Source organism: Neodiprion lecontei, chromosome 3 (genome assembly GCF_021901455.1).
Source record: "Neodiprion lecontei isolate iyNeoLeco1 chromosome 3, iyNeoLeco1.1, whole genome shotgun sequence".
In the NCBI taxonomy this organism is placed as follows: Eukaryota; Metazoa; Arthropoda; class Insecta; order Hymenoptera; family Diprionidae; genus Neodiprion; species Neodiprion lecontei.
Genome location: NC_060262.1, coordinates 32,470,202 through 32,494,588, shown reverse-complemented (window position 1 = coordinate 32,494,588; position 24,387 = coordinate 32,470,202). Strand labels below are relative to the sequence as shown.

The 24,387-nt window shown below is 38.6% G+C and overlaps 2 protein-coding genes across 9 annotated transcripts in view; one reads left to right on the top strand and one right to left on the bottom strand.

Annotated features, from left to right (window-relative positions):
- Positions 1–9,653, top strand: part of LOC107220166 (homeobox protein extradenticle) — a 64,499-nt gene extending 54,846 nt beyond the window's left edge. Inside the window, exon 8 of one of the 2 annotated variants that reach the window (XM_046734484.1) lies at positions 9,630–9,653. In XM_046734484.1, coding sequence (XP_046590440.1) covers positions 9,630–9,635 — 6 coding nt within the window. In that variant the 3' untranslated portion in view covers positions 9,636–9,653. Of the gene's footprint in view, positions 1–4,182; positions 4,217–9,629 lie in introns of those variants that run through there. The other variant, XM_046734483.1, reaches the window with a different exon arrangement.
- Positions 9,654–17,196: 7,543 nt separating this feature from the next.
- LOC107224197 (voltage-dependent calcium channel type A subunit alpha-1) overlaps positions 17,197–24,387 on the bottom strand; it is a 117,555-nt gene continuing 110,364 nt past the window's right edge. For 4 of the 7 annotated variants that reach the window (XM_046734466.1, XM_046734467.1, XM_046734469.1 and 1 more), the window contains 4 exons: positions 23,126–23,259; positions 22,836–23,014; positions 22,064–22,096; positions 17,197–20,985 (listed from right to left, as the gene is read on the bottom strand). In XM_046734466.1, coding sequence (XP_046590422.1) covers positions 20,474–20,985; positions 22,064–22,096; positions 22,836–23,014; positions 23,126–23,259 — 858 coding nt within the window. In that variant the 3' untranslated portion in view covers positions 17,197–20,473. The remainder of the gene's footprint in view (positions 20,986–22,063; positions 22,097–22,835; positions 23,015–23,125; positions 23,260–24,387) is intronic. The other 3 variants (XM_046734470.1, XM_046734471.1, XM_046734473.1) reach the window with 2 other exon arrangements.

The following is a 24,387-nucleotide window of genomic DNA, read 5'->3' as shown; positions in this document are numbered from 1 at the left end:
TGGAATCGGCAGGAGAGATAAAGTGTGTATTTCTTGTATGAAATGTGAAAGCTAAAATCATTATACATCATATCATATCATCATACATCGTACATCGTACATCATACATCATCATACATAGTATTAAAGGTCGAAACCAAAGTTTGGATGTCGGATGTTCAGAAAGTGACGTCACCAATTCAAAATCAGCTAGCCGAATTCCTCAGTCTGGAAACAACCGCGCAGTAGAGCGGACGCATGAGAGTCGCGCTCCGCAAATTTCGAGTACCGGGTTCTCAACCTCCCGGATCCCGCGCTTCGGGTCCGCTACGTATTTCGAGTACCGGGTTCTCAACCTCCCGGATCCCGCGCTTCGGGTCCGCTACGCGGTGAAACTCGACTTCCAGGATAAGCGCTCCGTGGTTCCTGGTTCATGTTTACAATAAATTATTTCAATTCGTTTTTCGCGCAACCCCAAATTCGGTAGCTGTCAGTCCGCAAACAAAATTTCTCGACTTCCAGGATAAGCGCTCCGTGGTTCCTGGTTCATGTTTACAATAAATTATTTCAATTCGTTTTTCGCGCAACCCCAAATTCGGTACCTGTCAGTCCGCTAATAAAATTTCTCGACTTCCAGGATAAGCGCTCCGTGGTTACTGGTTCATGTTTACAATAAATTATTTCAATTCGTTTTTCGCGCAACCCCAAATTCGGTAGCTGTCAGTCCGCTAATAAAATTTCTCGACTTCCAGGATAAGCGCTCCGTGGTTCCTGGTTCATGTTTACAATAAATTATTTCAATTCGTTTTTCGCGCAACCCCAAATTCGGTACCTGTCAGTCCGCTAATAAAATTTCTCGACTTCCAGGATAAGCGCTCCGTGGTTACTGGTTCATGTTTACAATAAATTATTTCAATTCGTTTTTCGCGCAACCCCAAATTCGGTAGCTGTCAGTCCGCTAATAAAATTTCTCGACTTCCAGGATAAGCGCTCCGTGGTTCCTGGTTCATGTTTACAATAAATTATTTCAATTCGTTTTTCGCGCAACCCCAAATTCGGTACCTGTCAGTCCGCTAATAAAATTTCTCGACTTCCAGGATAAGCGCTCCGTGGTTCCTGGTTCATGTTTACAATAAATTATTTCAATTCGTTTTTCGCGCAACCCCAAATTCGGTACCTGTCAGTCCGCTAATAAAATTTCTCGACTTCCAGAATAAGCGCTCCGTGGTTACTGGTTCATGTTTACAATAAATTATTTCAATTCGTTTTTCGCGCAACCCCAAATTCGGTAGCTGTCAGTCCGCTAACAAAATTTCTCGACTTCCAGGATAAGCGCTTCGTGGTTCCTGGTTCATGTTTACAATAAATTATTTCAATTCGTTTTTCGCGCAACCCCAAATTCGGTAGCTGTCAGTCCGCTAATAAAATTTCTCGACTTCCAGGATAAGCGCTCCGTGGTTACTGGTTCATGTTTACAATAAATTATTTCAATTCGTTTTTCGCGCAACCCCAAATTCGGTAGCTGTCAGTCCGCTAACAAAATTTCTCGACTTCCAGGATAAGCGCTCCGTGGTTACTGGTTCATGTTTACAATAAATTATTTCAATTCGTTTTTCGCGCAACCCCAAATTCGGTAGCTGTCAGTCCGCTAATAAAATTTCTCGACTTCCAGGATAAGCGCTCCGTGGTTCCTGGTTCATGTTTACAATAAATTATTTCAATTCGTTTTTCGCGCAACCCCAAATTCGGTACCTGTCAGTCCGCTAATAAAATTTCTCGACTTCCAGGATAAGCGCTCCGTGGTTACTGGTTCATGTTTACAATAAATTATTTCAATTCGTTTTTCGCGCAACCCCAAATTCGGTAGCTGTCAGTCCGCTAATAAAATTTCTCGACTTCCAGGATAAGCGCTCCGTGGTTCCTGGTTCATGTTTACAATAAATTATTTCAATTCGTTTTTCGCGCAACCCCAAATTCGGTAGCTGTCAGTCCGCTAACAAAATTTCTCGACTTCCAGGATAAGCGCTTCGTGGTTCCTGGTTCATGTTTACAATAAATTATTTCAATTCGTTTTTCGCGCAACCCCAAATTCGGTAGCTGTCAGTCCGCTAATAAAATTTCTCGACTTCCAGGATAAGCGCTCCGTGGTTACTGGTTCATGTTTACAATAAATTATTTCAATTCGTTTTTCGCGCAACCCCAAATTCGGTAGCTGTCAGTCCGCTAACAAAATTTCTCGACTTCCAGGATAAGCGCTCCGTGGTTACTGGTTCATGTTTACAATAAATTATTTCAATTCGTTTTTCGCGCAACCCCAAATTCGGTAGCTGTCAGTCCGCTAACAAAATTTCTCGACTTCCAGGATAAGCGCTCCGTGGTTCCTGGTTCATGTTTACAATAAATTATTTCAATTCGTTTTTCGCGCAACCCCAAATTCGGTACCTGTCAGTCCGCTAATAAAATTTCTCGACTTCCAGGATAAGCGCTCCGTGGTTACTGGTTCATGTTTACAATAAATTATTTCAATTCGTTTTTCGCGCAACCCCAAATTCGGTAGCTGTCAGTCCGCTAATAAAATTTCTCGACTTCCAGGATAAGCGCTCCGTGGTTCCTGGTTCATGTTTACAATAAATTATTTCAATTCGTTTTTCGCGCAACCCCAAATTCGGTAGCTGTCAGTCCGCTAACAAAATTTCTCGACTTCCAGGATAAGCGCTTCGTGGTTCCTGGTTCATGTTTACAATAAATTATTTCAATTCGTTTTTCGCGCAACCCCAAATTCGGTAGCTGTCAGTCCGCTAATAAAATTTCTCGACTTCCAGGATAAGCGCTCCGTGGTTACTGGTTCATGTTTACAATAAATTATTTCAATTCGTTTTTCGCGCAACCCCAAATTCGGTACCTGTCAGTCCGCTAATAAAATTTCTCGACTTCCAGGATAAGCGCTCCGTGGTTACTGGTTCATGTTTACAATAAATTATTTCAATTCGTTTTTCGCGCAACCCCAAATTCGGTAGCTGTCAGTCCGCTAATAAAATTTCTCGACTTCCAGGATAAGCGCTCCGTGGTTCCTGGTTCATGTTTACAATAAATTATTTCAATTCGTTTTTCGCGCAACCCCAAATTCGGTACCTGTCAGTCCGCTAATAAAATTTCTCGACTTCCAGGATAAGCGCTCCGTGGTTACTGGTTCATGTTTACAATAAATTATTTCAATTCGTTTTTCGCGCAACCCCAAATTCGGTAGCTGTCAGTCCGCTAATAAAATTTCTCGACTTCCAGGATAAGCGCTCCGTGGTTCCTGGTTCATGTTTACAATAAATTATTTCAATTCGTTTTTCGCGCAACCCCAAATTCGGTACCTGTCAGTCCGCTAATAAAATTTCTCGACTTCCAGGATAAGCGCTCCGTGGTTACTGGTTCATGTTTACAATAAATTATTTCAATTCGTTTTTCGCGCAACCCCAAATTCGGTAGCTGTCAGTCCGCTAATAAAATTTCTCGACTTCCAGGATAAGCGCTCCGTGGTTCCTGGTTCATGTTTACAATAAATTATTTCAATTCGTTTTTCGCGCAACCCCAAATTCGGTACCTGTCAGTCCGCTAATAAAATTTCTCGACTTCCAGGATAAGCGCTCCGTGGTTACTGGTTCATGTTTACAATAAATTATTTCAATTCGTTTTTCGCGCAAGCCGAAATTCAGTAGTTGTCAGTACGTTAATGAAATTTCTATAACTTTACAATCTTCTCATAATCTTTTTGGTAAAATATGTCGATAAAAAAATTATATTAAACCTTGCACATTATTTTTGATTTGTTCTCATGCTGAAAATATTTATTAGTATTCGAGGTATAACTCGGGGTGGTTGGCGGTGGTCGTTGGGGGTGGTTAGGGGTGGTTGCGGGTCATCTCGGTGATTCAGGAGGAGGGGGACGAGGATTTGTGCTCGGTGAGTAAAACACTTTTATAATATTTGATGGCAATTATAATTATATTTCATCTAAATTATTTCAAACTAGTCATGTTTACATTAAATTATTTCAATTCATTTTTCGCGCAAGCACATATTCAGTAGCCATGAATAAGCTTATACGATTTATTATATTATTAATTAATTAATTACTCAATTACTCAATTATATTAATCGTTACACAATATTTTCGATGTGTTCTTATACTGAAAATATTTATTACTATTCAAGGTATAACCTGAGGTGGTTGAAGGTGGTCGGAGGTGGACGAGGAGGAGGACGAGGAGGACGAGGATTTGTGCTGGGTGAGTAAAACACTTTTATAATATTTGATGGCAATTGTAATTATATTTCATCTGAAATATTACAAACTTGTCACGTTTACAATAAATTATTTCAATTCATTTTTCGTGCAAACACATATTCAGTAGCTATGAATAATCTTATACAATTTATTACATTATTAATTAATTGATTAATTACATTAATCCTTACACAATATTTTTGATGTGTTCCTATACTAAAAATATTCATTACTATTCCAGGTATTACCCGAGGTGCTCGGAGGTGGACGAGGAGGAGGACGAGCTGGACGAGAAGGAGGACCAGGTGGACGAGGAGGAGGACGAGGTGGACGAGGAGGAGGCGGGGTGGGTCGTGGGAGAGGACCTCTCCTCTCCTCAGAGGAGGGAAGGGGGAGGGGTAGGGAAGGGGGAGAGGTGGGCGGGGAGGGGGAAGGGCAGGGAAGGGAAGGGTAGGGAAGGGACGGGGAGGGGAAGGCGGGGGGGGAGGGGTGGGGAAGGGAGAGAGGGCGCGAGGGTGGGCGGGTGGGAGGGAGGGAGGGCGGGAGGGTGGGCGGGAGGGAGGGAGGGAGGGAGGGAGGGAGGGAGGGCTGGAGGGCGGGCGGGTGGTGTTCTGCTCTATCAATTTTAACGGGTCGCACCGACATCCGTCCTCTACACTCCCCCCCCCCCCGCCCTCCCTCCCTCCCTCCCTCCCGCCCTCCCGCCCTCCCGCCCTCCCGCCCGCCCTCCCTCCCTCCCGCCCCCTCTCCCTCCCCCGCCCCTCCCCACCCCCTCCCCACCGCCCTCCCCTCCCCTGCCATCCCCTTCCAACCCCTTCCCTTCCCTTCCCTTCCCCCTCCCCACCCACCTCTCCCCCTTCCCTGCCACTCCCCCTCCCCTCCTCTGAGGAGAGGAGAGGTCCTCTCCCACGACCCACCCCGCCTCCTCCTCGTCGACCTCGTCCTCCTCCTCGTCCACCTGGTACTCCTTCTCGTCCAGCTTGTCCTCCTCTTCGTCCACCTCCGACCACCTCGGGTAATACCTGGAATAGTAATGAATATTTTTAGTATAGGAAGACATCAAAAATATTGTGTAAGGATTAATGTAATTAATTAATTAATTAATAATGTGATAAATTGTATAAGATTATTCATAGCTACTGAATATCTGCTTGCACGAAAAATGAATTGAAATAATTTATTGTAAACGTGACAAGTTTGTAATATTTCAGATGAAATATAATTACAATTACCATCAAATATTATAAAAGTGTTTTACTCACCCAGCACAAATCCTCGTCCTCCTCGTCCTCCTTCTCGTCCACCTCCGACCACCTTCAACCACCTCGAGTTATACCCCGAATACTAATAAACATTTTCAGCATGAGAACAAATCAAAAATAATGTGTAAGGTTTGATATAATTTTTTTATCGATTTAATCTACCAGAAAGATTATGAGAAGATTATACAATTATAGAAATTTTATTAGCGTACTGACAGTTACCGAATTAGGGGTTGCGCGAAAAACGAATTGAAATAATTTATTGTAAACATGAACCAGGAACCACGGAGCGCTTATCCTGGAAGTCGAGAAATTTTGTTAGCGGACTGACAGCTACCGAATTTGGGGTTGCGCGAAAAACGAATTGAAATAATTTATTGTAAACATGAACCAGGAACCACGGAGCGCTTATCCTGGAAGTCGAGAAATTTTGTTAGCGGACTGACAGCTACCGAATTTGGGGTTGCGCGAAAAACGAATTGAAATAATTTATTGTAAACATGAACCAGGAACCACGGAGCGCTTATCCTGAAAGTCGAGAAATTTTGTTAGCGGACTGACAGCTACCGAATTTGGGGTTGCGCGAAAAACGAATTGAAATAATTTATTGTAAACATGAACCAGGAACCACGGAGCGCTTATCCTGGAAGTCGAGAAATTTTGTTAGCGGACTGACAGCTACCGAATTTGGGGTTGCGCGAAAAACGAATTGAAATAATTTATTGTAAACATGAACCAGGAACCACGGAGCGCTTATCCTGGAAGTCGAGAAATTTTGTTAGCGGACTGACAGCTACCGAATTTGGGGTTGCGCGAAAAACGAATTGAAATAATTTATTGTAAACATGAACCAGGAACCACGGAGCGCTTATCCTGGAAGTCGAGAAATTTTGTTAGCGGACTGACAGCTACCGAATTTGGGGTTGCGCGAAAAACGAATTGAAATAATTTATTGTAAACATGAACCAGTAACCACGGAGCGCTTATCCTGGAAGTCGAGAAATTTTATTAGCGGACTGACAGGTACCGAATTTGGGGTTGCGCGAAAAACGAATTGAAATAATTTATTGTAAACATGAACCAGGAACCACGGAGCGCTTATCCTGGAAGTCGAGAAATTTTGTTTGCGGACTGACAGCTACCGAATTTGGGGTTGCGCGAAAAACGAATTGAAATAATTTATTGTAAACATGAACCAGGAACCACGGAGCGCTTATCCTGGAAGTCGAGTTTCACCGCGTAGCGGACCCGAAGCGCGGGATCCGGGAGGTTGAGAACCCGGTACTCGAAATTTGCGGAGCGCGACTCTCATGCGTCCGCTCTACTGCGCGGTTGTTTCCAGACTGAGGAATTCGGCTAGCTGATTTTGAATTGGTGACGTCACTTTCTGAACATCCGACATCCAAACTTTGGTTTCGACCTTTAATACTATGTATGATGATGTATGATGTACGATGTACGATGTATGATGATATGATATGATGTATAATGATTTTAGCTTTCACATTTCATACAAGAAATACACACTTTATCTCTCCTGCCGATTCCAGACTCAAGCGGCCAGGCCCTTCGATGGTCAGCCGTTGACTGAAGATATATTCCTCAGTGAACGGGTCGGCTAATAACGCTGCCGTTCTGCGACAGTTGGATGATGAAAAATTTCGCTCGTATCTTTCAAATGTGTGTTAAAATACACTCGAAGTGTTGAGAAGCGTCGTTCTTTCTCTCCCTATCACCTTTCTAGGTCTTTAAATCACTACGCAGTGTTAAATACTGTCTCATATACGAAGCATCCATTTCATCTCGTTCAGAATTAGCGCATCCGTTATGTATTGCAGTTACTCTGAATTTTTTTCCATCCGAATACTTTTCGAAAAACAATTCCGCTCCTCCACCCAACGCAGATGCTTCACTTGCGACCAGCTAAAACAGCGTTTCGATTCTATGCCTATGAAAATTCAAGATCGAGAGAGCAAATGAAAAGTTGTTGGAATAATTATGAATACTGATGTTATGGAATACATCGAGCGCGCGTCCAATAGAATCCCATTTCGAAATGAATAATTCTTCTCTTTTCATATCATAGCTAATCTAGTAATATAGGTAAATAGGATGGTTGGAGGTGTTCGGAAATGGTAGGAGGTGGTCGGCGCTGGCAGAAGGTGATAGGGGGTGGTCGAAAGTGCCCATTGATGGTCGGAGGTGGCAGGGGGAGGTAGGAGGCGTTCGAAAATGGTAGGACATGTCAAAAGTTAAAGTCGACGATGATCCGGTGCATCAATTTAATCGTTACAGATTTTCTTTTCCCATGAGCCATAGAGTATTCAACAACGATAATGCAGTCCTAAAAATTCATCATTCATCTCTGTCTGGAAAGCTAATTCGCAAGGCGTGGTATTCTATTCTATTTGCATTATTAGAAAAATACCCGTACTCTACATACACTGTTTCTAATCTTTTGCTACATTTGGTTTAATCCCCATGCTTCCACAGCACGAATAGTCGGAAATGTTTTTGATTATCCATAATAAAATAAAAGAAGTAACAAAGCTTAAATTTATTGTCAAAGCTCTAATGAATACATCAAACTGCGGTCGAATCAATTCATTTATTATTTGCACATGACCTCTGTATATTTGATAAATTATTCCTAAATACATTGAAACATATGTATTTATAATGAAATATCATGCAATGGGCTGTGTAAACTATAAACTATAATTTCTATCGAATAGCTGCTTTTATGTCAACAGGGCTTTGAGGCTCAGTTCCGTTCGTCCTCCTCCTCGTCCACCTCCGACCACCTCCAACAATCGCCAACCACCTCGAACAACCACCGATAACCACCTCGGGTTGTACCTGGAATAGCAATAAATATTTTCAGTATAAGAACACATGAAAAACATTACGTAAGGATTCATATAATCACAGGTTTTTTTTTTTGGGTGCAACTTTCGATGCGTTGATCGCAGCGTATTGGAACTGCGCCCATTCGATTTCTCTCGCAAAATTACGTCGGAATAGTGCATGAAAGAATCTATTCCGGCACTTTTCAAAATCGCGGAAATTTTCGCCAAAAATACAGAGGGGTCAGTCTTACCATTGGATGAAAACTATAGGTACAGTTGCCCTCGTTGGCTTAGATGTGACAACCGAAAATTGCTCCATGAGATATTCCAACGGTAGAGATGAGAACTTATCGCAGAACATCAGAGAGTTTCCGATTTTGACATGATGCTGGCTGCATTCACCTTCTGAGTAACACAGTCATCGCAATGGTAATTCCAAGCCAGTACTTGGCCTGAGTGTACTTACCGACTTGTCGGCGATACAATAAACTAATGATGAGAATAAATATCTTTCAAAAGTCGTAGCAAAACAGTGATTTAATTAAAGTATAGGTACCTGAGAGAAGAATGTATACATAGATCATGAACACAATTAGACCAGATTTAATAATGATGCAGAGACCAAAAAGTATAAATGTATATGCGGTCCATGTACGACATTGATATATATGATTCATTTATGATTAATACGTGATTCAAACTATAAATTTTATAATTTTCCAGGAAACATACTAGATTATCTACTATAATCGGCTATAATATGACAATAAAAGAATTGTTTGTTTCCATATAGGTTTCAGTTCGACACGCCGTCTATACATCCGATAACATTAATATTCAGAAATAGGAGTAGGAGTTGGATTAGAAGTAGGATCAGGAGTAGGTTCAAGAGTGAGAGTAGGAATAGGAGTAGGATCAGGAGTTGGAGTAAGATCGTAGTAGAAGTAGGAGTAAGATTGACGTAGAAGTAGGAGCATTGGAGGAGGGTAGGGGCGGGAAGGGAAGGGTAGGGTAGGGTAGGGTAAGCCACACCACTTCACACCCCGCCTCCCCAATACCCCACCACCTCAACACCCTAACACCCCACCATCCCAACACCCCACTACCCCATCATCCCAGACCGCCTCACCACCGCCAACCACCTCCAACGACCATCGCGAACCACCTTGGATTATTCCCCGAATACTGATAAACATATTCAGTAAAAATATAGAATACATCAAAAACATTGTGTAAGGATTATTATAACTTTTCTGTTGACAGATTTGACCAAGAAGACTTCGAGAAAATTATAAAAAATTTTATTAACGCATTTATAGCTACCGAATTTGGGCTTGCGCGGTGAATGAATTGAAATAATTTATTGTAAACATGACAAGTTCAAAAAATTTAAAATAAAATATAATTACAATTGCCATTAAATATTATAAAAATGTTTTACTCACCGTGCACAAATCCTCGTTCTCCTCGTCATCCTCGTCCTACTCCTCGACGTCCTCCTCCTCGTCCACCTCGATCACCTGCAACCACCCCTAACCACCTCCGACCACCACCAACCATCTCCAATGACCACCGCTAACCACCTCGGGTGATACCTTGAATACCAATAAATATTTTCAGTGTTAGAACACATTAAAAATATTGTGTAAGGATTAAGATAATTTTTTTGTTGCCACATTTTACCAAGAAGATTATGAGAAAATTACAGAAATTTTATTAGCGTATTGAAAACTACTGGATTTGAACTTGCACGAAAAATGAATTGAAATAATTTATTGTAACCATAACAAGTTTAACCAGAACTACGGAAAATTAGTCCTGAAGGTCAAAAGTCACCAGGTCAAGGATCTGGACAGCCAGAACTACGGAGCGCTTGTCCTGGAAGTCATTGTCAAATTTCACCAGGTAGCGGACCTGGAGCGCAGAAACCACGGAGCGCTCCTCCTGGAACTCGAGTTGCACCAGGAATCGCAGGATATGGGAGGTAGAGAATCCGGTACTCGAAATTTGCGGAGCGCGACTCTCACCCGTCCGCTCTACTGCGCGGTTGTTTCCAAACTAAGGAATTCGGCTATCTGATTTTCGTCTACTAGTACTATAGATCAATGACGTCAAGAGAAAAAAAATTTTTGGTGACGTCACTTTCTGAACATCCGCACATCCAACCTTTGGTTTCGAACTTTATTACTACGCATGATGTATGATGTATGATGATACGATATGATGTATAATGATTTTAGTTTTCACATTTCAAACAAGAAATACGTACTTTATCTTTCCTGCCGATTCCAGACTCAAGCGGCTAGGCCCTCCAATGGTCAGCCTTTGACTAAGGACATATTCTTCAGTTAACGGGTCAGCTAATAACGCTGCCGTTCTGTGACGGTTGGATGATAAAAATATCTGCTCGTACTTTTCATATGTGTGTTAAAATACACTCGAAATTCTAAGAAGCTTCGTTCCATCTCTCCCTGTCAAAAACACAAAAATCAGGACACTGCGTTAAATACTATCTCGTATACGGAGCATCCATCTTATCTTGGTTAAAATCAGTTGATCCGTGATGCATCACAGTTACTCTGAATGTTTTTCCATACGAACACTTTTCGAAGTGTTACTCACAGAACTCGTTTGGAGGTGGTCGGAGGTGCTTGGAGGTGGTTGGAGGTGTTCAAAAAACGTAGGAAATTGTAGGTCCTGGTAGGAGCTGGCAGGGGGTGGTAGAAGGTGGTCGGAGATGGTAGGAAGTGGTAGGGCATGGTAGGAGGTGTTTGGTGCAAGTTGAAGGGGGTAGGAGGTGTTTGGAGGTGGTTAGCGGTGATCGGCGGTGGTCGAGGTGGCCGAGTGGGGCGGAGGAGGAGGAGGACGGGGACGAGATGGATGAAGAAGTTGATGGTGGTCGGAGGTGGGAGGACGTGGTTGACGGTGGTTGGAGGTGCTCGGAGGTAGTTGCGGTGGTTCGCGGTGGACGCGGTTACGCGGGATGATCTAGCTGATCGACATTTTTAAATCGCAGTCGACAAGTAGTCTTACGTACTCACTTTGTACCGACTCAATCTCAAGCTACCATACTGATACTACTTTGGCTGCTACGAATGTCGGTGCGAGCACGTTAGGTGGAGTCGATAGAGCAGAACCCTCGCACGCTCCCAGGCCCACCTGGGCCCACTTGTCTGGCAAAAACTGGTCACAAAAATTTTCCCAGGGGTATCCGTCTTTATATTCTTCAGTCAACGATAGAACTGATCGAACCTAGGAGATATCCTCGCACAAACATATGAAACTTGAGAAACGTTACTGACAATAACCTACATGTGACTACAGTATGCGAATCGATTCCTTGCGGAGGATTATTTTCAATCAGCTTGACATGAACGCCTGATTCTTAGAAATCTTGTTTAGTAAGTTCGTGATTGCTAACTTTGCGTATTACGATCTTTGAGGGACGAAACAAGCAGTATGGAAAAACTATGGAATCAGATGTCACTTTGGATGTATTATCTGCGGGTCTTGGCGCATACACACTCTTTGTTGATATGATTGAATCCCATTTTAGGATTTATTGATCCGTAACACGTCGTTTTCATAGGTCCGCATTCATTAGGATCTATTCTAGTCGTTCTTCTGAGTCTGACTTTTTAAGGGTGAGTATTTTCATCCTGAGATGAATGTGCAACTCGGAAAATCAAAGATTACGTCAGAGGATCAGTAGCGAGTAACGCAAGTCAGAATTTTTTCATTTGTCAATTAAATGTTTTGCTTCGCGATACCAGCGACTTGGAGACTACGCGCAATTGATTGCTCTCGCGAAATGACGTCGATATTGTGCATCATATATCTAATTTATTTTAGCGCTTTTCAGAATCGTCAAATTTTCACCAAAAATCCAAAGGGGTTAGTCTCACTTTTTGTTACCAAAAAATCTTTTGTCACCGAATCGATTCGTGTGACCCTTTGAGGACTAATTGGACCCCCAAGAACGCAGAAAACGCACCACAAAGAACGTGGAATCAACAGCAAAAGAAAAGTAACTAAATGAAGAATAACATAAATTAACTGGGTTGCACCCACGGTTCGAAATGGAGCGGAAACCTCGTAATTGAAAATGGGTACCCAAGAAATATAGCCGGGATTGAATAATACTATATGCCGATCGTAAAGCGAGCGAAGATTCAGAGAGTACGACCGCACTCGCCGACCACCGAATACAGAATGAAATCTGAGCTGTGTCTCTTCGTTCAAAATCCGGATTATCGATTGTTGACGTGCGATCGATGTTGGTGATCGTTCGAACGTTTTTATGGTCAGGCGGTCAGCTGGTATAATACATGACTACGGAAGCAAGGGCCTTGACTTTGACTCGGCCTTATCAAATCCAAACGGAGAACAATTTTTACCTCCTATTCATGCGCCTCAGATTTATTCCATTATCTAACGGGTGTGTCTATCATTCAGACAAAGGCTAGTTTCACCACATTTTCATATAAAATTTCATTGAATTGGTATAAATCACGTGCCCTACTCCACCAATTTAAGATAGTCGACTATGTAGAATGTTCAATATGCAGGTGATATAGCTTTGTGATTATAGTTAAATTACGGTAGTTGTATACTCAAGTACATTATTTATTGTTTCTCCTTGAAAAAAGAATGAACTTGGAAATCGGTTTCGGGTTGAATCCTGGCGAATAATGATTGGGCATTTTTCTAAGCGACAATACACACTAAATTTGCAAATTGAACTAGTATTATAATATTTATGTATAAGTAGGTATCTTTCTCATTATTATAATATAACGCTTGTTATGCCTTATATTCTTTCTTGTTTCTCTCTTACTTTTCTTGTTTTCATGGTAAGTTCGCGCGCATGTCAAATCTGGCAGATGCGTCCTTAGAATAGTTTTAACTTTAACGTAGTAATCAATCGATATATGCTACAGTAACCGGCTGAAACTTAGTGAGTTTTCATTCCAGGATTCATTTCAGACATAGGTTTAAGCGAGTTGTCACAATATGGAGATACACTGAACTAACAATAAACATTAGTAATCTGGTATCAACAATAGAAATCCGGCAATTTACCAGGCAAAATCTACTTTTGCATATAGCATAGCTATTTTCTCGATTTATCAGGAAAAGCAGACCAGTATTATTTCCAAACTATAACTTGTTATTCACTCAGGCCCTCGATCAATTGATAATATACCGCTATGCAATTCCTTTTGGATTGGCAAAGAAAAGTTTTCTTTTATTATCAGAATGACACTGCAATGAGCATGTCGTTTAAATACAAGCCTAAAGTTACCTGCTTCTTATCGACAGTTACAAAGTTTCAGCTTTCACTGTAACATATACGTGTATGTATGTTTATATATAAAGGTACAATTTTCTTTGAGAAAACAAACTTTTTTTTTTCTTGTCTTAATAAGTCATATACAATAAGTTTACAATGATACGAGGTCCAGCGGGGTGCTGCAGGATGCGATATGACGAAACATTATTATGAACATTAAACAATCAACAAAGAAAGATCACATTATGCTGAGCATAGGTATTGAAATTGGATAACGGATGACCGTGTAAATATTTCTGTGCAAGGCGTCAAATTTTTCGGTCATCTTGAGCAGTTGTTTGCTAATACAAAGTAAATAGTCAACAAAAGTATGCAAGTCGCTTGAATGCAGCAATGTTATACAGCTAACATATGGTCCAACATTATCCATAATTATCGATTATGAAAATCCTTGTACAACTAGATGAACGACCTAACCGTACGTATTATGGCCAAGTCGTTAGAGGCGTGCAAAAACACGTATAATGAGTATCCAAACGTCTACGGAGTATTCGTTTGTTGATTTACTGGTGGATTCATAGATTAGACTTTTCATTGAGTAATTACAGTTTGGAAAAGTTCGTATTCGACAAAATAATTTCTATAGACACACGTTAATTGTAATCTACACATCCATACATCGTCTTTATTAACTAAAGTTTAATGACTCTTTGGTAATAAATGATGTATATAGATATTAAACTATAAAAAATAGCATCCTGCAGCATTCAGCTAAGCCTCCACTCACACAACATTATTTTTCATAATCGTATGTTCATATTTATTACAATACTCTATACCATTAAGGTTATTTTATTCAAAGTTAAAGCTTTCCATGGTTTTTTAATGTTGTAACAACGGACTACAACGAATCCCAGCCTCTCACAGGACACAGCTAGCCATCGTTCGTTCATTTATTCTGTATTTTTTTAGTTCGTAATGATTTTTTTCATATTTTTGATTTCTTGTACTTTACTGTTAATTTTCGAAGTACGTATAGTTATGTCGGAAGTATATTTCCATTTTATTTACAGTTGGACAATAGAATTTTATGTTACGTAGAATTCTCCAGACATGCGATATCACCGGTGATTAATAAATTCGCCTGTTAAGATTGCAACGCAATTATTGTATTGCATCGAAAAGAATTCCATTTGTTAAGAATCTTACGTTAATCTACTATGCATTAAATTAATTCTATCATGTACAGTGGACGTTCACATCGTTTGAGACGCTTTGAAAATTCTTTGGATTCCAAGTTCCTCGTTGAATAAAAGAACAGTTTCGGATTAGCATTCTATGTTTCATTAAAAAAAAAGGGGTATATTTTCTACAAAATGTCGAGGTCCGGGTAGTACCACATTTATCATATTTTTACTACAAATATTTGTTGTCATGATAACTTTATTTAAAGCGGTTCTGATAATATGAGCTCCCGTTGTACAAACACATATACATGCTTTACGTATTTACAAATATAGGTACGTCCTTTTTCAAGGTTCGAAATTAATACTAAGAAATGGTTAATTATTAACGAACAAATAATGGCAAGTGAATATAACAGCTTCAAAGATAAAATAATATTCCTTACGTATTGAATATAGTGACTACTGGCACAATAATGTTGTTTGTGCAAAACAAGAAAAGAGTTAGTAGTGTTTCTTTGGTAACGACTTACAGCGCGATACCCGAAAAGAAAATTAAATTTCCGTTCTTTTCTTTTAAAGCGTAACTTTCTTGGCAGCATCGATAATACCATGTCTTCTAGTCATAATGAAACTATGTCCAACTGTATTACATTTGTTATGAAACGAAAAAAATGTTAACGTATTTAAGACAAGAGTTTCGCAAACCACGATTACGAGTGTTAGTTATTAAGGCAACTTTTGTTACAAATTTAATGATTCATCATATAGGATACTTTTTTACTTTAATCTTTAAATACAGAGAGTAATTTTCTATGAGAGTTTAGTTTCTTTCAGTAAGCCTGAGAATCTCGGCACCTCAATTAAATGCGCTAGATGATAAGATCGTGAAAAACAATCTACCGTTGATAATGAAATGCAATTATTTCCGAACATCTTGGACAACCATTATGACGTTATTGTTTGTAACTTTGAGTTGTAAGTACAGTGCTTTAATTAACATAAATAATCACCCCTTGAAATATTAAATTTACAACATAAGGCAAACATTTTCAAATCGTACCTAAATAAATATTATTCTACGCGTTAGGTGAGGAAAATTATATAACAAGATGTTTATTAGCAATGAACAAACTTTATATAGGCCTCCGAGTCTCAGAGCCTGACTGACTGGTGACAAATGTGATTATTATCGACAGGGCATTAATTAATATAATACGTTTTCATATATTTTTTTTTTTTTTACCATATAGATAAGTAGAAAAACTCTTAATTGTAATATTTACGTGTCTTTATTAAATGCAAGTAATGAAATCGTTTGATATAAGTTAGTTAATTTATTAAAGATTTTTCTCTCACTAATCAATGGGCATTTTGAACAAGTCGAGAGAGTTGCTAGCTGCGCGAATACTTTGCTGTTTTGTACAATCGATTTCATATATCCAACTGGTTTTTAGCGCGATTTAATATACCACACGAAAATATCTGAAATTGAAATCGACGGTACTGTACAATATACATATATATATATATATATATATATATATATGTACGTATATATATATATATTATAATATTATATTATAATTTCGTATATCTATATACTTTTACATGGTAATATTTATAATTTGTATAATTCATGTTTTGTGTAATTGTGTATATTACAGTATTTTCACATAAGTATGTCTTTTATTAATATTTATAACTTTAATGATTTTAAGAACTGTAATAATCAGGATAATAATTATACTTGAACGTTCAAGAGACAATAAACATGGTGACGCAAAAAATGCACGGGAGCAGTCTGATGTATTAATGGTAATTTAATATTTATATTAGTTATAACCAGCAACTGAGATTTATAGAGTGCCAAGTCCACAAAGAAAACTCGAAAAATAAAATGACGATTATCATTATCACAAAAGCTCTATTTACAAGATTAAATGGGACGCGCGTGTCATGTCGGTGTGTTTCAGAACAAAAAGGTATATCGATAGTACATTCTACACATTTCTGGACCTGCATGTGTAGCATGTTACTCGGATGAAAGTAATCAAGAAATTAGATAAATTATATTCGATCGGTTACTGACAAGTCCGTATGCGAAAATTAAATAGTGCAAATATTTGGGAAAAATGGACTTGTCAATCTATAACTTTCAGGCACAGCGTTTTCATATATTTATAATATGTATACTTTGCGAGTATGAATTTTCATATAAGAAAATGGCGACATGCTATGTATCAATAGTATCGTATAGAAACAGCTACTTTTTACCTCATTAATTATTCATTTATGTGCTAAAAGTTTTCACTTTAGATACCTCTTACATACGCACAGTCCTGACTACAGCATTTTATTACACTCTTAATCACCTACAAGAGTCTTTTCTTTTTTTTCCCCGTTTTTTTTCTTTTTTTTTTTTTTCTTTGTTTGTTATTATTTAATTTATTATTTTTAACGTTAGTTCATCGTTAAGGTCTTGGTCATCTGCTTGCGTAAGACTAGGTAAAGATTAAATTATTTATTTTAATTTTAATATTGTTACAAACACTTCGAGATTAATCGTCCAGCTGCGATTCAAGAGGTGTGACCCCTTGTACTAAGATTTGGATTTATCACAGAAAAACATTGTAATAATATTTAATCTTATACTTTTTTTTTCGAAGTTTTTGGATGAATTCCTGTTAAGTACATCCATGATTTTTTTTCAATGAGGAATGAACGAGATTTTCAATATTAGTTTTTTTTTTCTTTTTTTTTCTTTATACTCATAGCAACATTATGGGACATACGAAGTACGATTGAGTTGGTAAAAGCACTTAAGGGAAGGAATCACGCGGTTCTGATTCAAAATCAGCGTGACTAAATTAAGAGGCTTGTAAAGTGCTTGCTTCCTAAGTACAGTCTTTAGATAAAATGCATACATGCATTTGGATAGTGCCGACAACGTGCTAATATTTGAAATTGTTTCGCGCCAAATCCACGGAGACTGAATCGAGATATTATGGACCATGAACCAATATATAATCAAATGCAATGTATGCATGATTCCCAAGACTCGATGTATATGGAATTCAATATGCTTTAATGATATCTTGATCCATGGAGTTTGCATTATTTCTTTTTTTTTTCAATGTGCCCCTCATTCAAGAAACAAACTGATTCCCAATTTTGAAATACTGTGTTAGCAAAAATCTACCAATCATACGCAGAAACAATGATATCACGTTAATAAGCATTTTCACTGTAACGATACAAGGTTCGCAGTTTGTAAGGTTTATTTTGTTGAATCTCTGAACAATAAAAGTACGTATTTTAATTCAGAAATATCTGCAAATATTGTTTGATCCGTTCGGAATACAAATTCAAATTATATGTGGTAGCTCTGCTGCCACGTTTTAAATGTTTCAAATTCGGAACATTTGAATCAGTGATCGATCCTTTCGCTCTTGTCGGTAGATAAAAAAAGGATGCAAAATCCACGTATCGAGTATCCAATAATCATATTGCAAACGATATATAAATATGCGACTGCAGTCTTTAAAAGTCTCTTAACACAACGCAATGGTTGCGTCAGCCTGACCATATCAATATACTACATATATACGCGTTTCACACAGATTTGCCCCACGCAAGCATGAAATACTGAAAACTAACTTTTTTATGGAGACAATTCTACTCATTTCGTACCAAACTTCTTTCTTAAACACCTCGTACGATTGGCAGTATATAACGTGTTAATATCCCGAAAGGACAAGTTTAATTATTTTATAAATAAATGTATTATTATTTATTATTATGTTTAGTAATACGTAGCACGTGTTATAGTAATTTATATGCAATATTTTACAAGTGCAGAGATTCATAAGAATGTTTGTTTTTTTTTTTTACGTTGATAATGATTTAGTTCGTTGACTAGGATTTTATGTATTTAAACTGGAATAAAACTTGTACATTTTTGTGTCTGTGTGTGTGTGTTTGTTTTTTTTTTTTATCAGCATAACTCGTGCGTCATGTCTGAACTTTACACGTTAAAATGGTTAGAAATAAACAACAAATTGTAACTGCAAATACACATATATGTAGACGCGTACAGGATTTTGCCGAATAACGTAACAACACAATTTGAAAATTAAACTAGTGAATTGTACTGATTGTGAAATCCGTATGCTTTTGAAAGTATTTTTCCGTTACACCTAATCTCGAATTTTGAAAAATCGTACTAGAAAAAAAGGCTAAGAAAAAACTTGAATAAATCTATGTACGGTTTATAGTCACACCTTGATCGGTATTCACAACTGTTGTTATTTTTCATTGATTATGATCACTCTGCAGGCATATGCTTAATTTCATATATCTCACAGCGTATTTTGACTTATTTAATGAAATGGCGCTGACTGATGAAGTCTAACTATTAGTGAATAAACACATTAAGAATTGGGTTACGAATGTCGCTAATTGCAGCGTAGAGTAAACCAATTTGGCTATACACTTTTCAATCACCATTGTTGATTTTTCTTATTTTTTTAGCTAATATTTCTCCATCGTATCAATGACAATAAATCTAAACGAAAACTGTACTTAGATTTGCAGCTCATGCATTGATGATAAATACACATTGTCCGTGCCGAGAACGAACGTAACAATGATTCAAGCATTCAGTTTTGATAAATGGCCAGTAAGAAACTGAAGTAACAATTGTTTGTAAACTTTCCGATTCTAGATAATGAGAGATGTGTTTTAGAGAAACTAACGAAGTAATTAAAATTTGCCATTCTATGATTAAAATATATTCACGTTCATTAAGAGCACGACTCTCATCGTGATTATACCCTGATAAATGAGTTGTCATATCAATTCTAGACATACTTTGTGTTTAAAGAATGAAAGGGTTTGATTGTAATATAACCGGTATTGCATATGAAGATTCAGTTAGCGATTCCGTACAAATTCGAATGATCTATTCTGGCAGGTTTGTTTTGAACGTTTACGATTTTTTTTTTTTTTTTCAAATTTTTTTAACTCTCTTTACTGATCACCGGCGCACGATGTATCTTCATACGGAAAATTTACATAACGTATTTTCCAAAGTCTTCTGTCTTATTATCAGTTCGTTCTTTTATAAAACAAGCCTTTGGTAAATTTTTATACTAGAGAATTTTTTAAAGAGTTCTTAGCACTTTGTTTTTTCTTTCCTCACACAAGTCTGCTTCCTGGAAGTTTGAAGATGAAAAATTTTGCAGTCACAACGAAGTTCGTTCACCGGACTTTTAAGGTGACAAATCGATCGAAGAAAATAACGAGGATAAAACAGCTGATTAATACAACAATTTGATTTTTCACCTCTTACTATACATTATACGTCGAAACTTTTCCCGGAGCTCTCGGCAGTTCGTTATTATTATTATTGTTGTTGTTGTTGTTGTTATTGTTATTATTATTATTATTATTATTATTATTGTTGTTGTTGTCGTTATTTATATTTATATTTATTTAGCGTCCTCCGCGTCACGAGCGACCGCATTTAAAATACCGAGACACGAAAATTCATATTCTCACTACGCGCATACCGACAAATCCCTAGGTAAGTCCAGTTCTTCACTCGACAATCCAGGGTCCCATATTGGCTAGCACCAATCGTCTTCGTCGCTATCCGAGTGCCTTGATCTCGGCGCTCTCTGCTTCGGCTGCGAGGGTGGCGGCTTGTAGCCGTTCGGCACCGGACTCGGTAGCAGCCTTCCACCTCTGCCCATTGCCACAGCTTGTTCGAAGCTCAACGGGCAATGGCTCAAGGGTATCGTGGGAGGAGGTACGTGCGAGTTTTGCGGTGCATGCGTCACGTGTGGTCCGTGAGTCGGCGATGCGTTCAACTTTGGAAAGTTTATGTTCGCAGGCTGCAGCTGGAGGGTCGACGGCTTGTTAGGGGTTGGCGGCAACCTTCTACCTTGACCTCTTCTGGTAACGAGGACCGGATAGCTGTGCTGGTGAGGGTGATGCGTGTGCGCCGGTTGTCGCCCACCGACGGGACTCGGTGACCGGGACCGCTGCTCGAGGCTCGTAGTTCCGTAATGTTGACTGTGACCCATCCTGTGAACCGGGCTGGGTGATCTGGCTGGACTCGTCGAGGCGCTCCACGAACCTGTCCAAGTGTTTCGGTTAGCGCACTTCAATCATACCGTATACATGTGTGTTCGACGTATGACGGAGGATCGAAACAGGTACCGACATACTACCGAAAATAACATCCAAGTCGGGGATCAGTGTCAGGGTTTCATTTTACACGACAACGAACTGTAAGGGCTTTGAGTCTTTTCGCATCACACTCCGTTTCTCACTATATTTACAAGACTATTGTTAAAGTGCAACTCTACGTGGGATTTATGGTCAAGTCGGTGTAAACTATGAAGCTGCTTGATGTTAGTATGTTATGAGAAGGCTGACAGGTTCGTAAGATGAATTGAAATTTTTATCAAACAAATTGTATAAGCTGACAATGTACGGATAACAAGCTGCACCTGACGTGGTAAATATGACAGTGAAAGTCCAAAAGATAAATAATATTTAGCGGTAAACATATTTCTAATCCTAGATCATTGCCCGCGTCATCTTTCATGCAAAATTATGAATTTTCGAAGTGAATGTAGATCTGCATCCATCGCAAACCCTCGTTAGTCGTTTACTGCTTACAGATTTCGAATTTCAAAATCAGAATCTACTGTTTTGTGTTCAAGATTACGAATCCTATCAACGTTTTCTATTTAACGAGTTACAGAAATATACTAACGATGGCTGCGATAGGTCAAATATACAAAGGCAATATTGTAAAGATGAATAATAATACTATGTTGACTACGAAAAAAGTAATCAGCATTTCTTCGGTGTTAGTACATTAACGAATTCCGCATGCAATTCGTTTGTGCATATATGTGTATACAGTGTGTACATTATTTTTCACATTAAAGGAATTTGGATAATGTTACTGAGGATTGTCAAGTCTTTTCGTAAGCATAAGTAACTGAATAAAAGGATTCTTGAATAAGTAATTTCACCGTTTTTTTTCATATTGTATGCTTGGGACTGTAATATTTTTACGTGACATGTTAAACTAAGTGGTATGTACAATGTTTGTAACTTTACAGATGAGCGACTATTGATTGGAAATAGAAAACATAGCAGATGATAAAAGGTGTAATGCCAAGGTTAAACAGTAAAATTACCATCGTCGTAATAGTTGCAGAAGTCGTAATAGTCTATGTAGCGCAAAACAGAACAAAATAAAACAATATATTACATCAAGGAACGTTGAGCAACTTTGCAAATATCAGTTTTAATTTGAGATCAAATTTAGCTAACCGATTGTTAACTAAACAATTCATTTGTACGAATTAAATGCAAGACGTTAATTTAAAAAACATGTTTGTAATTGTGGGTAGTTTCCAACGTATGCTCAAGAGAATGATGCAAGTTGTTTCAAGTTACTTCAGGAAACCTTGTTAAGTAGCAGCACCGTGATACAAAAATTATATTTGCGGTGCTAATGTATGTATGGCAAATTACATGGTTTATTTGTGGATGGTGACGTGACCCGCTTCATAGACAAAATCAAACAATGAATCTACAATTAAAGCTTCCCCGCTGCTTCAATGAAACATGTGCAATTCTCACGTAACGAAAAAAGAAACAACTTCGACGTGAAATGTCTCGATACTTTTATTCGAATCGTAACGACTGAGCCAGGTGAAGATATACGTGTCACCATGGATCATTTGTATTTTCGACTATGTCATAAAGTACCCACTATTCGGTAGATCTTGATTTGGTATTTATCAAGTCAAACAGACCAGTTTACGATCAATTCTTACGATAATGCGCGAATAATTGAAAGTCTCGCATCCGTTTGAAATGGAAAAACAAAAGAATACAATTTGTAGCACAAAATAAAAGACAAAACCATGTGAGAGAGCAGTGCAATGAAAATAACGCACTCACCTCGTACTCTATGCCGATGATTATACTGGGAGCCATGTGGATGCTGTGAGTGCCTTTGAATGTCAACGACGTTACTAACTGTGTCGCTGAATCCGGGACCCTCGTGATAATGATGAACACGATGATCGTATCTATGCCGTCTGGGCGATGGCGATCTATGCAAGATCGGAGAGTGTTTTCTATAAATTGATGACAACATTTAGCTCCAAAACTAATTTGAGATCGAACACTGTTCCTCCAAGTCAAAGAAAGCGTAATCTTGGGTGTAACTGAAGGATGAAGAGGGATACCTTAAGCTGGGTGACCTAGAATGATGTCTCTGTTGAGATATTGGATGATGAGGGTGCAGCCTTTCGCCAGGATGCGTCAAACTTTCAAGGCTCCCAGCTCGAGATTCGCTAACTACCACGTCCTGTAGCTCCATCTAAAGAAATCACATCATGAGAATACGTTCCGTCATTTGCTGCATGCTAGGAAAAAGAGGAAGGATCTGTAATTGGCTCGAAATCTTGACTTACAAAATGATGTCTCAACTTTTTTTTCAGAACAGCTTTTAAGCCATAAACTTTAGTATCACGCCTTTTGCCTCGAGTTTGAAGATGTCATGTCTTTTGAATGGTTTTGAAAAGTCTAATTTAATTGCCGCTAAGCACGGACAAACGCTTCGTTACATAAATCGCGCGTTCTTTAATCGGATGATTCGACATTTATGGTATAAAAATGGAGCAAAAACATCCAGCTAACTGTATAACCGCTCTGTCTCGCACAATATCGTTGAATACAGATCGATTAGTCACACTGTATATAAAATGTTCAAAATCTTTTCAAACGACTGACAATATTTCCATGTATACTCTCAGTGTAATGTAGTATAGAACACTAAAATTGGAATGTATAAGAGAAACTCTATGTCATGCGTTCCCATGCTCATGCATCAGGTAATAATTAATGAGTCAAATCACTGAAATCACTAGTGTCGAACGCATAAGTGCCCCATACTTACCACTCGCATATAAAGGGACCTTTTACAAGGTAAAAAGATATATCCAATAATATTCATAATTACACTAACACCATGAAGGTGAAAGCAGCTAGGGAAGGGTGGGACAATTTCTATTCTTCTACACATCTAGTTGGTAGTGTAAGTGGTGGATATGAATACCTGACGAAAAGTACTATAACTTGAGGGTTTATGTCTCGTCTTGTACTATTTAGATCTGAGGAATACACAGCGGTTACTATTACGTTGTTCGATTCCGTTTGTACCGCCATCCTCAACTGTACGTACATCAATAACTCAATTTTTGGAAGTCTCGTCACATGTTACTAACGAAGCCCACGATTAGCTGCATAGAATTGAAATGGCGTCTACATTTGTACTTTCCCTAAAACGATCGGACGTGTTGGTCTAGAATCTACTTGTAATTATAATATTTTGGGTAAATTTATACGAAACATAAAGGAATTCTATCGACAGAAACTATGTAGTATTTGGTTCTAGAATCTATACCTAACATACAAATTCATGTACGATAAATCTGCTTTGGTATTC